The sequence below is a fragment of the Gossypium arboreum genome, chromosome 9, assembly GCF_025698485.1.
Source record: "Gossypium arboreum isolate Shixiya-1 chromosome 9, ASM2569848v2, whole genome shotgun sequence".
NCBI classification, from domain to species: Eukaryota; Viridiplantae; Streptophyta; class Magnoliopsida; order Malvales; family Malvaceae; genus Gossypium; species Gossypium arboreum.
In genome coordinates, this window is record NC_069078.1 from 81,328,140 (window position 1) to 81,344,467 (window position 16,328).

General features: G+C 30.5%; 2 protein-coding genes across 2 annotated transcripts; both read left to right on the plus strand.

Annotated features, from left to right (window-relative positions):
• Window positions 1-1,581: 1,581 nt before the first annotated feature.
• On the plus strand, window positions 1,582-6,404 carry LOC108454158 (uncharacterized). The gene is made up of 10 exons (XM_017752506.2): window positions 1,582-1,810; window positions 1,899-1,970; window positions 2,627-2,746; window positions 3,103-3,245; window positions 3,333-3,480; window positions 3,594-3,677; window positions 4,285-4,400; window positions 5,277-5,356; window positions 5,757-5,847; window positions 5,942-6,404. Exons 1-10 carry the CDS (start codon window positions 1,726-1,728, stop codon window positions 6,167-6,169), a joined length of 1,167 nt encoding a protein of 388 aa, XP_017607995.1. The 5' UTR covers window positions 1,582-1,725; the 3' UTR covers window positions 6,170-6,404.
• Window positions 6,405-10,396: 3,992 nt separating this feature from the next.
• On the plus strand, window positions 10,397-14,283 carry LOC108457485 (uncharacterized). Its single transcript, XM_017756580.2, has 3 exons — window positions 10,397-10,753; window positions 10,846-10,906; window positions 10,999-14,283. The coding sequence occupies exons 1-3, from the start codon at window positions 10,679-10,681 to the stop codon at window positions 11,904-11,906; spliced, it is 1,044 nt and encodes a 347-aa protein (XP_017612069.1). The 5' UTR covers window positions 10,397-10,678; the 3' UTR covers window positions 11,907-14,283.
• The last annotated feature ends 2,045 nt before the right edge of the window (window positions 14,284-16,328 follow it).

The following is a 16,328-nucleotide window of genomic DNA, read 5'->3' on the forward strand; positions in this document are numbered from 1 at the left end:
ATTATGTTTTAATATTGTAATGTTAAAATTAATGAATATTAAATCATTAAGATTCAAATATAATTTTTTAAAAGATACATATTGATAATATTTATTAAATTAAATTTATTTTTTCAAATATAATAAGAGTTTACAAACTCTGAGCAAAGATAAATATAAAATTATAAAAATTAAATATGAACAATTTTAATATAAAAATAATTTAATAATATATAAATTAATAATCTGCAAGAAGTTATTAATAATATTATTCAAATTATAACACATTAATATTAATATTCAATGAATTTTTGTATTATTTTAATATTAAATATCTTAAAATTAAATAGCATTAATATAATTGATTCTAAATTAGTTAAAAAATTAAAAATATTTTGTGATTACATTATTTTTAATTTATTAATGATATTTTAAAAACACATTATAATTTTTAAATTAAAATTATAAATTTAATATACATAATTGACCCTTGCACATTTGAGAATACAAACTAGTTAGTATCTATCTATATTAAAGTTTTATATATCTATATTTATATAATATTATTGACCGAATCTGTGTCACCAATTTGTCTCACTAGTAGTCACTCAATTATTAATAAAAAAAATTGTTATCCAACTACGAGAAATTACAAAATGGTTACTCAACTATTCGATTTCGCTTTTTTTGGTCACTCAACTATCTTGGATTTTTTGGTGCTCTCATTTTTACAGTAGCCAACTGATGATAAAGAAAAGAAAAGAAGAAGACAAAACAGAGTAGTTGAGTGACTAGAAAAGAAATTTACTAATAGTCGGGTGACCAATTTGTAACTTCTCGTAATTGGGTAACAAAAAAAACAATACTAATAATTGAGTAATCCCTAATATAGTTTACACTTTATTTTAATATTTAGTTTTATATTGACGATTAATTAAGGTTTATTTGTTTTGACTCCTTGTCTTTGTTTATTATTATTATTATTAATTCTAAGTATTTTTTAAACATTAACCTAATTATATGTTATTACAAGATCCATTTTTTTTATATGATGCTAGAATTATCCGTAATCCCTTTTTAACTCTTAAATAAGAGGATAATACACTTCAATGCACTTGAACATACGCTTGCACTAACAATAAATCAATGCTAATCGAATTAAAATTCAATCAATTATTAAGTATTATTTAGAGTACATGAACTTAGGATGCTAAATTTGAGCAGAAAAAAAATAGATTCAATAGTTGAGGCTTATTCGAAAGTTTCGATCTTAGTGCATATAATAAATTCATCAAAATTTTATGATTAATTTCAAAGAATAAATAACAAAATAATTTGACATTATTTTCAATATAATATTTATTTTTATATTTATAATATTTTATATTTAATAATATGGAATTTATTTCAAATATTTCTTATTTATATTTAAATTCATATAAAATTTTAAAATTAAAGATAAAATGTAAAAAAATTATAACTTTAATAATATTCGATACTTAAATATATCAGTAATTAAATTTCAATTTATATTAATATTCATTTACTTTATAATTAAATTTAAATAATTTTTTAATTTAACAAGTAATAATTCGAATTAAATCAAATTTACACGAAGTAAAAAATCTTATGCATTGCGATTTGTGATGGGACAGATCCATTACAAGTCCGCTGAGGCGTGCAGGCTCAAGATCTAACCCACACAGCTATTTATGTTGAGAAACCCTTGAAAAACCCTACCAAAAAATGGCAGCCCAAGAAGACAAGGAGCAAGGCGAGGTATTCTTCGACGAATCCGATATAATCGACGAAATTGATGTCGATGAAGAAGGTTCTATGCCTCTCTGTCTTCAATTACGTTTTCCTAGTTATTTTCTGTTATTTCACTTGTATTTTCTTTTGTGTTTGGGTTAATTCAGATCTTCCTGATGCTGAAGATGATATTGTTGAGGATTCAGATGATTCTATTCACATATTCACTGGCCATACCGGTATTAACATTTCTTGTTTTGGTTATCGATGTCTTTCAGCTCCATTTTTGCTTTTCTTGTTTTCACGACACTAGGATTAAAGTAGAACATTTCGTGGTAGCTTCAAACAGCTTAACTTTATTGTTCAGACTGATTTATCTTGATTTAAGTTTAACTTGAGGTTCAATATTAGCTCCTGAAAACAATCATTGATGTTTTCCGTAGTGTTTCTCTCGAGAGAAACTTGCTTGCATTACTAGCTCAAATGTTAAAACTAGTTCGCATTTCTGTAAAGGAAAAAAATGAATGTTTATGCTGACGGAAATTATTCCATCAATATAGAACTAGGGACTAGAATGTTTAGAACCGGTTCTCTGATCAAATTGTTGTAATTTTTATTTTATCTCGATTTACATTCTACTGCTAGGAAACGCTGATTTTACAAAGTCCCTCCATTGGATATCAAGGCAGGCTTTCTGTGAAGGCTATTTTTCACTGTAGATGAACATTGTTAAGAAAGTCATCCTGTATGCGACCGAAAGAATTTAGAGTGACAGACTGAAAGCAGTTAATAAATTAATGAATAAACCTTCAACATTCACCAGAGTTTGTAGTGAATCTTAATTTATTGTATGTTTTACGTGCTGAGGATTTATTTTCTATCACAATTTTTCCAGGTGAACTTTATGCAGTTGCCTGTAGCCCAACAGATCCAGTGTTAGTGGCAACTGGGGGTGGAGATGATAAGGGGTTCCTTTGGAAGATAGGTCATGCTGATTGGGCTTCTGAGCTCCAAGGTATGGCCTTAGACAGTTCTTTCTCTTCTTGAAGTATAAGTTTTCCTCTTCATTGCTTCATTGAAACCAAAATAATTTTTGCATTTGTGCTTTATTGCCGAAGTGGATGTAATTCGCACACACATCCCTTTGACCTTTAGAACATTGTTCATTTCTTATTCTTCCACTAAACTGCAAAGCTTGTGCAGGCCATGCTGATTCAGTCTCTAGTTTAGCCTTTAGTCATGATGGACAATTACTTGCATCTGGAGGTTTTGATGGGCTTGTTAAAGTTTTGATGGACTAGTTTGACCTTTGTAACATTGTTCATTTCTTATTCTTCCACTAAACTTCTTGTAAATGCAATGCTTGTGCAGGCCATACTGATTCAGTCTCTAGTTTGGCCTTTAGTCATGATGGGCAATTAGTTGCATCTGGAGGTTTTGATGGACTTGTTAAAGTTTGGGATACCTCTGGAAATCTCAAAAGCACTCTTGAGGGCCCTGGAGGTGGCATTGAGGTAAAACTACATAATACTTGGATGCTGACTATTAATATTATATGTTTCCTTTTGAACTTAATTAATGACAGACTTGTTGCCTAACAGTGGATTAGGTGGCACCCTAAAGGACATCTGATCTTAGCTGGATCTGAGGACTGCACTGTTTGGATGTGGAATGCTGATAATGGGAGTTGTCTTAATGTATTCTCAGGCCATGGTGCCAGTGTGACTTGTGGTGATTTTACCCCTGATGGTACTAACTTTCCATTCTCTACTATTAGATTGTTTATTTTGCATTTCTTTTTCTTTTTCTGCATCTTGCTTTCTGTTTACAGGAACTTTAATAAATATACGTGGTTTAACTAGGCAAAACAATATGTACTGGTTCTGAAGATGCTACCTTGAGGATCTGGAATCCAAGAAGTGGTGAAAGCATTGATGTTGTAAGAGGTATTAATCTGAAATCGTATTTGAAATGTCCTAATTGAGATTTCAGACCGAACCTAAATATAAGGTTATAAAAGACCATGAAGTTAATTGATCTGAGAAAATACCATTGAAATCAAGGAGCTAAAGAGAGATGCAGAAGCATTAGAATCTTTAGCTCTCAAAGTTCATGGTTTAGCCTAAAATTTTGCATTATGATATGTGAGCCATTGTGGAATCCAAAACAGCTAGCTGTCACGTGGACTTATTTTGCAGAAAGTGGTGATTTGAAGTTTTACAATTTTTTTGGATGAATACGGCTGTTGCCAGTGGTAACCATTTGCTCAAATTGCACTGCCCTTTACGACATGCAATGAAACATTTTCTTTATTTTCATGGTTTAACCATGACAGATTCATTCTATTAAAAGTTTTTTTATCAGGTTTTCAAACGCAACATTAGTGCTGGAATGTTTTGGATTCATGTGTTCTAAAATATGGTTAGAAGAGGTTAATAAGCATTCCTTGTCTGTTGGGCTAGTTTTATTTAATTTGTGAAAGAGTATTTTATTTGCCCTCATTTTTATAGTTCTCTTTTAAATTGTTGGTACTAAATTCTTTTTTCTCCATAGGTCATCCATATCATACTGAAGGATTGACATGCTTGTCTATAAGTTCTGATTCAACTTTTGCTGTTACTGGTTCAAAGGATGGCTCTGTTCACGTTGTGAATATCACAACTGGGAAGGTATGGCTTCTGATGCAACTTAAAGAAAATGGATGGCCTAGTACCTAATAAAAGGTCATTTTTTCTTTAAAAAATTTCTTTAACCTTCTTATTTTTCGACATAATTTCATCTTAACTTTCATATATTTTTTACTACTCTCTCTCTCTGTGCTCCAACCAAAAATATAATTTAGTGATGTTATATGATTTAATATTTTTCTAATTTTTACTAGCAGAATATAAATACTAGAACTTTACTGTTGATTAAGGGAGCCTAGGGATTAAATTATGCTACTACTTTTGTCATTGAATTTGAACTTTTTAACATTTTAATTAGTCCCGAGTTTTTCGTTTTTACTTTTCAAATAGGTGTTTTTTGGGTACATTTACAATTGACTCACATACCCGTCAGAAGCAAATCGTTGCCATCTCACACACCACAAACAGGGCTGCCCCTGTGATTCAAACCCACGAAGTGGGTTGTGAGCTGAACACCCAGTGCCACTTGGCTAAGAGTTGGGGTTCCAAACAAGTTAGTTTAATTAAAAATAAGATATTAACTTTCTTTTTTGTTCCATTTATGCTTTGGTTCGCAACTGCAAAAATATATTTGCCCTCTTTATCTTCTCCCTCCTTTTTAGGGACTGCGAGTACATTGTGATGGTATACTTATTCCTTATCTGCCTATTCCCTAACATCATTTTAACGAAACAAACAACATATTCCTATTTGTTATCTATTCTATTCAATGAACAACACTGCATAATACTGATTCTCCTTTTATTCCATTGCCATTGAAAAGCTATTCTGTTCCTCCTCTATTCCATTAACTAAACATAATGTTAGTGTTTCTCTTTATTTCTTTCAATATGCTTGCAAATATTGCCATCTATGCAGGTTGTTAGTTCATGGGCTTCTCAGACAAGTTCAACTGAAGGCGATCCAGAGTCGATTGAATGCGTTTCATTTGCACCAAAGTATGTATATGATGCTCCCTCATACAACTAACCCAATACTTTGTTGTTTTTACCAGTTAGAATTTGGTTGCCTTTTTCCATCAAATATTTTTTCTCTTCTGGATTTTTGGTGATTTCGTGATTTTATGACTACTAGATTATCAAGTCATTTGATGAATGCCCTAAACCTACTTCGTAAACAGATAGAAAAGCAAGTGTTTTGGTTTCAAATGTAAAAAATATTCACCATAAGGTTATGTAAGTAAACCTGACAAAGCTCATTGGTGAGAGAGCTTTTCTCAAATAGCTCGTGGGAGTGCAACCCAAGGTTGGGGATACCTATGATCATATTACCAAAGTAGAGTACATTTCATGGTTTTGTATGTTTGAGTTGAGCTTGTGTTAAAATTGTGCATGACAGGTTCCCTTGGGCTGTTTCTGGTGGCATGGATCGAAACCTTACAATTTGGGATCTACAAAACTCATCACCACGTTTCATATGTAACCACGAGGTTAGTGGAATCATTTAAATCTGTCTTAATATTTTTTGATAAAGTTTAATGTGCTATGATACGGACAAACAAAAAGAGCCTTCACCCTTTGCAGGAAGGAGTGACATGCTTAGCTTGGCTTGGAGCATCTAAATTCTTGGCTACAGGGTGTTGTGATGGGAGAATATGCATATGGAATTGTCTATCTGGGGAATGTGTCGAAACCTTCAAAGGGCATGAACATGCTATCCAGTCTCTCTCTGTATCTTCCAATCTGGAATTTCTCGTTTCTGTTTCCATGGACGGCACTGCACGTGTATTCGAAATCAGGAACTTCCATTGATAAAAGTAAGCCTCCAAGATCCTCACGTGTTGATTAATTAGTGTAATTTACTTTATTTTTACGGTGAGGAATTTACTTACAAATATGTATACTGAACTACTTTGTATTCCTTCTTTCTTTTCAAATCTTTGTAAGTTGCGGGCAACGGTGAACATTTAAAAGAATATCTCCTAATTGTAAGCTTTTATGAGTGCGTTTTTTGCATCAGATTAAAGAAAATCTAATTTTACGAGTACCCTTCTCCAGCTTTCCACTTACTATGATTTCGTAATATTATCATGGATCAAAAATATTTGTAGGTTTGGGGTGGTTGAATTGGAAATCGATCATCTTATCTGGTGCATGGAATGAATCACTTATTCAATTGATTTTTTCTAAGGATTTGAATATAATTATTTATAATACTTTTGTGTTATGTGAATTTAATATAATTGGAATATTTTAATTATATTTGTCAATTTTAAAGGAAAAATGAGGTAATTACAAATATTTTCATCCAAATATGATTATTCTATATGATTTAAGTTTACAAACTTATTTTTATACAATTTAATTTTAGGATATATATATTTTAGATATAATTATATGTTATTTTATTAATATCATTTGAATAATTTAAAATTTTTATTTACTGAGATATAATTAATTAAATTAGATAGTATTTATATTAAATTTAACAAAAGTATATAATATTTATTATTAATTATTTATAAAAGTTATAGATGGTAACAAATATTTCATTCTTAAGTTTTGTTATTTGTTTAGAGAAAATTTTCATATTATTTATGTTTTTTATAATAATCAATATATATATTTTTAAATTTCATTATAGATTTTGGTCATATTTATTTTAATTTTTTTACATTATGCTTAGAATTACTTATAGCTCATTCTCAACCCATAAATAGGAGGATAATCTGCTTCAGCGTACTGAACTCATGTCCTCCTGGCAACTATACCCATGTTAATCAAGTCAATCGACATAATTAATATTTTTTTAGAATTTAAAAGTATATAGTTGCGCACTTATAATTTATATTATCAAACATGACATAGATAGTTTTGATATAATTACACTTTATCAGTCAATCACGCACAAGTAATTAAAATTCCTTGTAATTACAAGAAGGTGTACTTACTACCCAAGTAATTATATTTTCATCTTTAGATGTGTTCCTTAACTGCATAGTAATTATTTATGTTATGTTTGATAATATAAATTGTAGTTACATAACTATATAATTTTAAAATTTTGAAAAAAGAGTATTATTTATTATAAAAGTTTCTTAATAATACTTGAATTTTTTTTGAAAAAAATAACAAAACTCATAATCAAATCATTGTATGTAATGTTTTAGTATAATGAATAAGTGGTGAAGCCAATGGGCTAGTAGGGGCCTTGGTTGGGATACTCAGAGAATGTAGCAATCACCTGGATTTTGCAACGGATGTAGACAAAAATGGAGTAGTGGAGCTTTCAGTTACTGATAATCTTGTTTGTAGATGGCGAAATTCTTGGGTGCAGCTGGAGTATTTAGATTTCTTTCTTTTTCTTATTTAGACCTAGGGTTGTTTTATCTTATTTGTTTCATTTGATGGTTGCTTTGTAAGTATTATCAAATGACTTAAGCAAACAATTTTCGAAGTCCAAATTAGAGATAATTTATCAACCAGAGATAAACATTTAAAAAACAATAATTTATCAACAAAAGGAGAGGGTCCCAAAATTATTGACTAACGATCTAATGACTATTTTATTATCTAACAGTTGGTGCGATGTCGTATGTTTATTATAATTTTAGGATTTAAATGATATTTTTATAAATTTTATTTTTTATATTTTATATTTTTATATAGTTTTTATAATTTTTACATTATCGGTAAGTTTTACGAAATTTTAAATTTTTTATAAGATTTTGAATGTTTTATTAATTTATAATCTATTAGAAGTTCTTGGATTTTTTTCTTAAAATTTATGAGTTTTATAAGTTTATATGAAATTTAATATATTTATTTTTATATTTTTATGAAAAAATATAAGATTAAGTTAGAAATAACTAAGTGTCACCATTTGATTGGTTTATTAATTGATTTTAACGATGAACATGGTTAAAGACAGAAACCATTAAAGATAAGGACTCAATTAGAGGTGAATTTAGTGTGGGAGTTCAATTGATTTTTACATAATGACATGTTTTACCCTTCAACTTTACAATAAAAAATTATTTTAGTTCTTCGTATAATTTTTATCTTTTTTAACCCATAAACTTATGCTTTTTATCAAATTAGCTCAAAAGACGGATATAGAAATTTATTCTATATATTTTGAAGTTTTAAAATATTAAAAATATATTTTTAATTATTTTCATTTTTCTAGGACTTATTTTCATCTAAATATTAAATAAAAAAAGTATAAAATAGTACTTTTTGAATATGTTATAATTAATTTTTTATTTTTATTTTTATTTCCTTTTTCTTGTTCTTTCCTCTACGTTTTTTTTTCTATCTTTTCCTCGTCTTTCCTTCTTCTCGTCTCGCCCCTCCAAACCATCGCCACGCCATTTGACCCCCACTGGTCGAAAGCCCCTAAAGTGACGCTCCTTGTCCCTTCACTCATGTTTCTCGGTATAGATTTCCTCAAACCCAAACCAAAACCTTTGAAAAATCAAAAAAAAAAAAAAGAAATAAAAAGAAACTTGATCCACCGTCGTCTGTCCCCATATCAGTCTCGTTTTCCAGTATGAAGTTCTTCACCATCCAATGAAGCTTTTCACCGTTGGGATCGTCAAAATGGACATCTCAAACCCCTTGGACCGGTCAAATCCAAACGGGTTGTGTTCTCACCTTTACTTTTTTTGTTTTTATTTAGTATATAACTCTTCATTTTGTTCTTGATGTTTTAGCCACAACCCTCTGCTTCTTGTTTGTCATTCTTCATTCTTTTCCCCTTATCTTTTGCTTTGAGTTTGTCCTCCATTGCCTTAATAAATCCGACTTCTTGATTTATATTGTTAGGGCTTGATTTCGTGCTGTGAAACTATGCCATTGTGGAAGGTCACGAAGTTCAAGATGAAGATTTGAAGAACTAGCCATGGCCTTTTCAAGTTCATTTTCAGATATTATTGTATTTGTGTTGAAAATTGTTATATTTGCCGTTCTTCATTAATCTGTAACAAATTTATCTTAAAAAAACTAGTTTCTATTAGTTTGATTATTCATTTATTTGTTGATTCATTTGTAATATTTTATTGGGATTTAAGATTTTAGTTGCAATAATTAATGAAAAAGAACTAATTAGTTTGTATAATGTTAAAAAATAATTAACAGAAAAGAAGAAAATAAATTATGGAAGAAATTTATAATATTTCATATATTTTGAATTTTTAAAATAAATATTTGATTTTTAAATAATGTAAATAAATTTTAATAATTTTTAAAATTTTAAACATTTTGGATGTTTAAAAAATTAAAATGATTTTAATAAAATTTTGTATTTTTAATATTTTAAAAATAATAAACTACTAATGTGTATGCAAAAGTACTACCGTAAATATTACGTTAATAAAGTTAGCTATTATTATTATTATTATTTTGCTTGTTTTGGGTTATTTTAACAAAAAAATAAATTTAAATGTAAAAAAATATGAAAACTTAAATAAAAGAATAAAATTATTTTTTATAAAATTGTAGCACGGAATACATAATATATATATTTAAGGGCCTTTTGTACTTACAAACCATAATGATATATATCCTTATATTTCAAATTTTCTTTCTTCATAATTATGAGATAATTTTATATTGAGAATATTACAAATATATTATATTTAAAAAGATTAAAGCATATTTTAAATTGTTTATATCTTTTAAATATTATTTCATCAATAATTTAAATAATAACAAATTTATAAAACTGAAAGTAAAATTTAAGTGGTTAATCTTTTATGATTTATTTTTGTACATGGCATTAATTATGTTAATTAATACTTCCTTTTTTACATAAAGCATTAATTATTGTACATAATTCCTGAAACCTGTTTTAAATATCATCATCCAGAAGTCAAAATCAGCAAAAGAATGCAACTAAAGATATTTCTATAATTTACATCGTGACATATGAAATAATTTTCTATTTCAAAGAAATGCCAAAAGAAACAAAAATTACCTTATATCTTATATTAGAATTTCAAAAATATATTTTTCTAATTTTATTTTCAGCCAATGGATGTGCAATATCTAATCATTGGAAAATCCTCTTCATAAATAAAAATAGGGTATTTTATTTTTAATTATTGTATATAAATGAGAGGCTTGGGCCTTTTTCGCAGGTTCAGTTGAATCGGAAGGGTGAGCGAAGCTAAGGAGTTTCCGTTATCCTTATTTATTTATTTTCATTTTCTTTTATCTCTCTCAAACAAACTCCAACAAAATTGAAAAAAATATAAAAATTAGGGTTTCTTAATCGCCCAATTGTTTTAAGAAAATCTCTCTGTTTTCTTCATTGGAGCTATGGAATCTGATTCGATCAGCCACACTTCTTCTCCTTCAGCCTCTAACTGCAAAGATATCTCCAGAAAGAAGAGAGTAGGGACTTCATTGTACTGTTTTCATTTTCATTTTCGATTTTTAATTTTTAATTTTTTTATCGATGTTCTTTTTTCGTTGTGGATTTTCAGAGGTCTGCAAAATTGAAGCAGTGCAAACTCGATGCCCGCCGCGAGCAATGGCTTTCTCAAAGTGTGTTATTGAATTGTGTTTTTGCCCTTTTTGAATTAGGGTTTTTGATGGTTATTATCATTATTTTTTTTTCCAATTTTGATTTTGAGTAGGTGCGGTGAAGAACAAGGTTTGTTGCAAGGAGGGAACCAACGATGGCGACTCGAAGCAAACTCAGCGTGGTGAAAGGGACCGTTCCTTGGAGAACTTTGAGATGAGGGGAACTGCTGAGGCTAACGGAGAGGGAGAAAATGTATCTGTTCAACATGAGAGCGATTCTGAGTCTTTTCCTCCTAATAGCCACACGAGCAGCAGCCTGCTAGGAGGAATGGATTCCGGAACAAGCTTCACCAATAGTAGCAGCAGCAGCACAAGTAGTGGTGGATGCTGTTCCGGTAGCATCACGGAAGAGGAAGGCGGTGATGGATGCTTGGATGATTGGGAGGCGGTTGCTGATGCATTGGCTGCTGATGATGACAAGCAAGAATTGGATCCAAACGAGAATAACAAGGAAAACCTTTGTTTAGGGTCGACCCCTGGGCTTGAGCCAAATCCCCAGTTAGGTTCGAATGGGGAAGGATCAGATTTGAAGAATTCTGAACCTGAGTGTCCAAGAATGGTGCAGAGGGCGACAGGGAGCTGCAGGGCATGGAGGGCTGATGATACTTTTCGTCCGCAGACTCTTCCTAATTTGTCAAAGCAGCGAAGTTTTCCAGCTACTGACCGGCGTTTTGGTCAAGGAGGGGTGTCATGGATGCGTAACAGTGCGTTTTCGGTGCCATCCTCATGTCCCATATGCTACGAGGATTTGGATTTCACGGACTCAAGTTTTTTGCCCTGTTTATGTGGTTTCCGGCTCTGTCTTTTCTGCCACAAGAGGATTCTCGAGGAGGATGGGCGTTGTCCTGGTTGCAGGAAGCCATATGAGAATGATCCTGTGGAGGCTGAAGCTAGCGTTCAAGGAGGCAGTCTTACGACTAGGCTGTTGGCTCGTTCTTGTAGCATGATTGCAAGGTCTTAGGAGCAGTTTCTGTTGTTCGCGAATTATGTATGTTGGATTACTCTTTTCTTTGTTCCTTCTTAATTGTGTGTTTTCTTAGTAATAGACTCTGGTTTCCGTAGATTTAGATGTGAGTATAGCATTATCTCTTTTGGCACCCGGGAATTGAGCTATGTTTCTATGAGTTTGGTTCTTATCTGTTTGGTGCATGAGTTGATGTACTCATCTTGGCATGTGAATAGATAAGGTGGTATAGAAATTCAATACATAATGAATAGTATAATAAGTTTTGTGCCTGACTGTGTTTCCAACTACTATTATGTTTCTTTCTATATTAAAGTTATGAATTTTATTTGATTATGCTTTTAATATCAAGTGAATATTTGAGTATTCAGTTTTGTTGGTAGTTTTATCGCTCAAGTTCTGCTTCTGCTTATTACCGTTCTCCTGTAATATTTTTCCCATTTAATGCATTCCCCTGGCATTAATTAATATGACTGCTTTAGTTTCTTTCAATACCTCGGATGTGTGCTGTTTTCACTTTGAGGTAAGGCTTATTTGGGTTTAGCTTTTTATCCTAGAAAGGATATTGTATGTGCGCTAAGTCAGATTTACTGAGAATATTCACATTTGTCTTGTTTCATCTGCTGAATCTATGTGTGCTTTTGGTAATTTATGCATACTATTTTTTTTCCCCTAAGTGATACTTGAACATGGGTGATGGACAAGGGAAAACATTTTTTGTTAACTGGTTGCTTTTACTTTTTGAGCACATTTTTTGGTTGCATTTAGGCTGACAATTTCGAAATGTAGAATTTGAATGGCTGTCTAAATGCAATAATCACACTTTTATTTGCCTTTTGTCTTCTTGAAGGGCGGTTGAGAGGTTAGTAATTAAATTTCTTTCAATTTTGCACAAAAGTTGCCAGAACATATATTGAAGTGTCTCTTTAGATAGATATGATATCCTAAGACATTGTTATATATGTCTCAATTTATACCATTTTCTCTGTTCTGTTGCCATGGTTTCTTTTATTCTTGCAATACTTTGAACTTTCTAGGCCGCTCCTCACTGCTAAATAAAGTTGCGTCTAATATTTTTTTTCTCTTTGTTCTTTTCCTTTAATGATAAATTAGATGACTGATGATCTTTAGTAGGGGATACAATACTTCAGAAATTCAGCACTTAAAAGGAGGATAAAAGTAAGTGACCACTACTAGTATGGGAATGGTACTTTATAAGCTTAGGCATCTTATAATTTTACGGATTTGTTGGTATATCATTGTGTTAATGTTTGAGCAAATTGCTGATCTTAGCATGCCAAACCTGGATGAGTTTTCTAGGTTTTCAGCTTTTCTCTTTGAAAGATCTAGTAAGTAAATGTGCTCAACCTGTGGAAGGTTTAGGGCTCATTTCTTGAGTATTTGCTGACGCATGTCAAAAGATTTCGATTCTGTTTGGTATGTAGGATGGAGAAGAGTGAAAATATTTCAATCTAATGGTTAAGCTACAAAGTAGGGAAATTATTATGAATCCTAACCATTTGATTAACAAAGTTTCCACCCTTACTCTTTGCCATCCTTGGTACCAAGCAAAGCCAAAATAAGTTTTTGAAAAAAAAATGACGGTGAATAGCTACTGTTGTTGGCTTGTTATTGAAATCTTTCGACATTCCACTCTTATAGTCTGTACAAGCTGTATATTGAGGGCGAAGACAGATGAAGACTAGAATTCCAATTTCAAATATACTACATATCTTAGTTACAGAAATGCTACTGTAAACAATTGTCCTTTTGATGTTTCTGTTGTTTGTGTCGCGGATCAAATTCAACTATTATCTAATTTATCTTGTTTCTCAACCATGATGTTTCTGATGTTGATACCTCTATGCCTTTATGTCTGCTTACACTTGTGCATGGACACATGAATGTTTTCTAATGTCATCTGGTAATTCCCTTTGTTTCTCACTGTCATATGCTACCTGTCATATGCTACCAACATTCTGTTACAATGGTTGTGTTCCATGTTACTTGGACTCAAGGCGTGTCAGATACAGGTATGTCTCCGACATAAGTATGATTATTTTTTTCCAAGTTTTTTCATGTATTTGAAAAGTGTCTTGAAAGTTCATATCCCCATTTTATGATCAGATGTGCTTTGAACATGGGTACTTAATGAAGAGTCGATCTAAATAGGATGTGTTTGCCTACACGTGCACGGACGCATGACTGTTTTCTAGTGCCATCTGTCTAGTAATTCTAATTTTTGCTCCTTTTCTTTGGTTCTGCGCTATGCTCTTTGGCTTATGAGTACTTAATTGTATATTTGTATTCTTTGTCATGGTATTGATCTCTAGAAATTGATTTATATATGATGGTGATGTGTTTGAAGTTTGAACTCTTTGGCTTGTGAACATAGGTTCACTCCTGGAAGTGAGTTCTTTTATTGCTTTGGCATTTTTTTTGAGGCTCTCAAGTATAAAATGTCCTGAATAATAAGAATTCTAAAATTAATTAAGTTCTTCCCTCCAACATTTGCTCCTATTTAAGCACTAATTATTTATTTTTCATCCCTCTAAGTTCCTTGGGCACGAGGTCATCATATACTTGCAAATATATAAAAAAATGCTTATGAATTTTAAAAGGATAAAAAAATATAAAAATTCTATTTTTTCAAAAATATTAAAAATAAAAAAGTGAAATTTACTTTAAAATGACAAAAAATAAAATAAAAGTTTTCTGAAATTTCCAAACAACATCGAAAATCTAAAAATTTAAAAGAAGTTAAAAGAAAAATTCGAGATAAATGGGAAACACTTAAAATTCAAAAAGAAAATGCCAAAAAAAGTAGGCAAATATAAAATCGACAATATATATATATTTAAATTTATTCATTCTTCGGCGGTAGGATTTGATAGCAAAATCATTGTTTTTAGTTGAACTTTTTGAGTTTTAATATTTACAAACAATTTTGGAAAATTTTATTCTTGAATATTAATTTTTTATATTTTTCCTTTAATTTCCTAAAACTTTGGTATTTAATTGGACAAAAAAACTTAGGTATCAATCTGAACTTTGAAACCAAGCTTAAGTACTAAAATATATATTTGCCCTATTTATTTATTCATTCACTTAACTTAAATTTTTAGCTATTAAATATTAATAATTTAAAAATTAGCATTTGCGTATAAACGTAATAAATTGTGTCGAACGCATTTATAATAATATATATATATATATATATATATATAAATTGAAGATAAGAAAGTCAAGGTTTGGATGATATATAAAATACACCGATATCTGGTGGAATAAAATGATTAAGTTTATCTACTTTGTGTTGGAACTAAATAAGAATAAAGAGAAATTCTATTTTTTTTCAACCCTTTATATGCGATCATAAAATACCCAAGTGTTGAGCTTTGCTGAAAAGAGGATAAAAATAATGGGAGAGATATATCTACAGCTACAGTTTAGAACAATTTTCAAATGGCGGTTCTGTTTGATAAGTGTTTTTTTTTTTTTTCTGAAAAAAAATTAAACCACGTTGTTTTGAGGTGCCAATTTATGCCTAGAAAGTAAATGGGAATAAAACGAAGATGAAACTGTCTTAATGGACCTCAAACTTGCCATTTAGACAAATAGTTGCTTCGTATACGTGGCTAATCGTGTAATCAAGCCTTGGGTCTTCGAGATATAGCATAAAAGCGTGACAAATCTGTGGAGAGAAAAGAGTCCTCCGTTTTGTGGAAACAGGCGTATGCCTCGCATGCTTTTTTTTTTTTTAATCTATAGTTCAAACGGTTAGTGCTAGTTACATTGATACATGGTGTAATTGTCATTTGGTTGGCTTTTTTTTTATTCATTTAAATTTTTTGAATTTTTTTAATGTGAGGATTTTTTTGTAACATTTTATTGAGTTAAAACGTGAAAATATTCAAGTTAAACGAGGATTTTTAAATGACTTTTGATGTAATTGAGTTTTTTTTTTAAAGAGATTTTAATTTCTAAAAGTGATTATTTCAATTATTTCATTCAATTTGATTGTATCATTGACAAGCTAATTCATGTCTATTTAGAGGGTCTGTTCATTGTTTTATATATCAGAGCACTTCATTATGAGAACTTGACGAACTTTTTTTCTATTCAATCTAGTTCAGTGACAGAAAAGCTTGGACCATCTTTGAAATTATTCATGAAGGAACCAATACATTAGTAACCCAAGCTCGAGATGCTGATAACTAAGTTTAAGACTTTGAAGAATACTGAGTTTTATGCAAAGGTGTCTGACATCACAAATCGAGCATTTGCTTTTGATGAAGAGTATTCCAATGCTAAATTGGTAAAAAAGGTGCTTACATCTTTATAAGAAAAAAGAGTAGCAAAGTATATTGATACAATGAGGATTGGTGAACTCGTTAGTTCATTGCAAACTTGCAAGAT

Coding starts and splice junctions, on each gene's coding strand:
- LOC108454158 (XM_017752506.2), top strand. CDS start 1,726: ATGGCAGCCCAAGAAGACAAGGAGCAAGGCGAGGTATTCTTCGACGAA. Junction 3,678..4,284: donor AAGCATTGATGTTGTAAGAG/GTATTAATCTGA, acceptor TTTTCTCCATAG/GTCATCCATATCATACTGAA. Junction 5,848..5,941: donor GTTTCATATGTAACCACGAG/GTTAGTGGAATC, acceptor CACCCTTTGCAG/GAAGGAGTGACATGCTTAGC.
- LOC108457485 (XM_017756580.2), top strand. CDS start 10,679: ATGGAATCTGATTCGATCAGCCACACTTCTTCTCCTTCAGCCTCTAAC. Junction 10,754..10,845: donor ATATCTCCAGAAAGAAGAGA/GTAGGGACTTCA, acceptor GTGGATTTTCAG/AGGTCTGCAAAATTGAAGCA. Junction 10,907..10,998: donor CGAGCAATGGCTTTCTCAAA/GTGTGTTATTGA, acceptor GATTTTGAGTAG/GTGCGGTGAAGAACAAGGTT.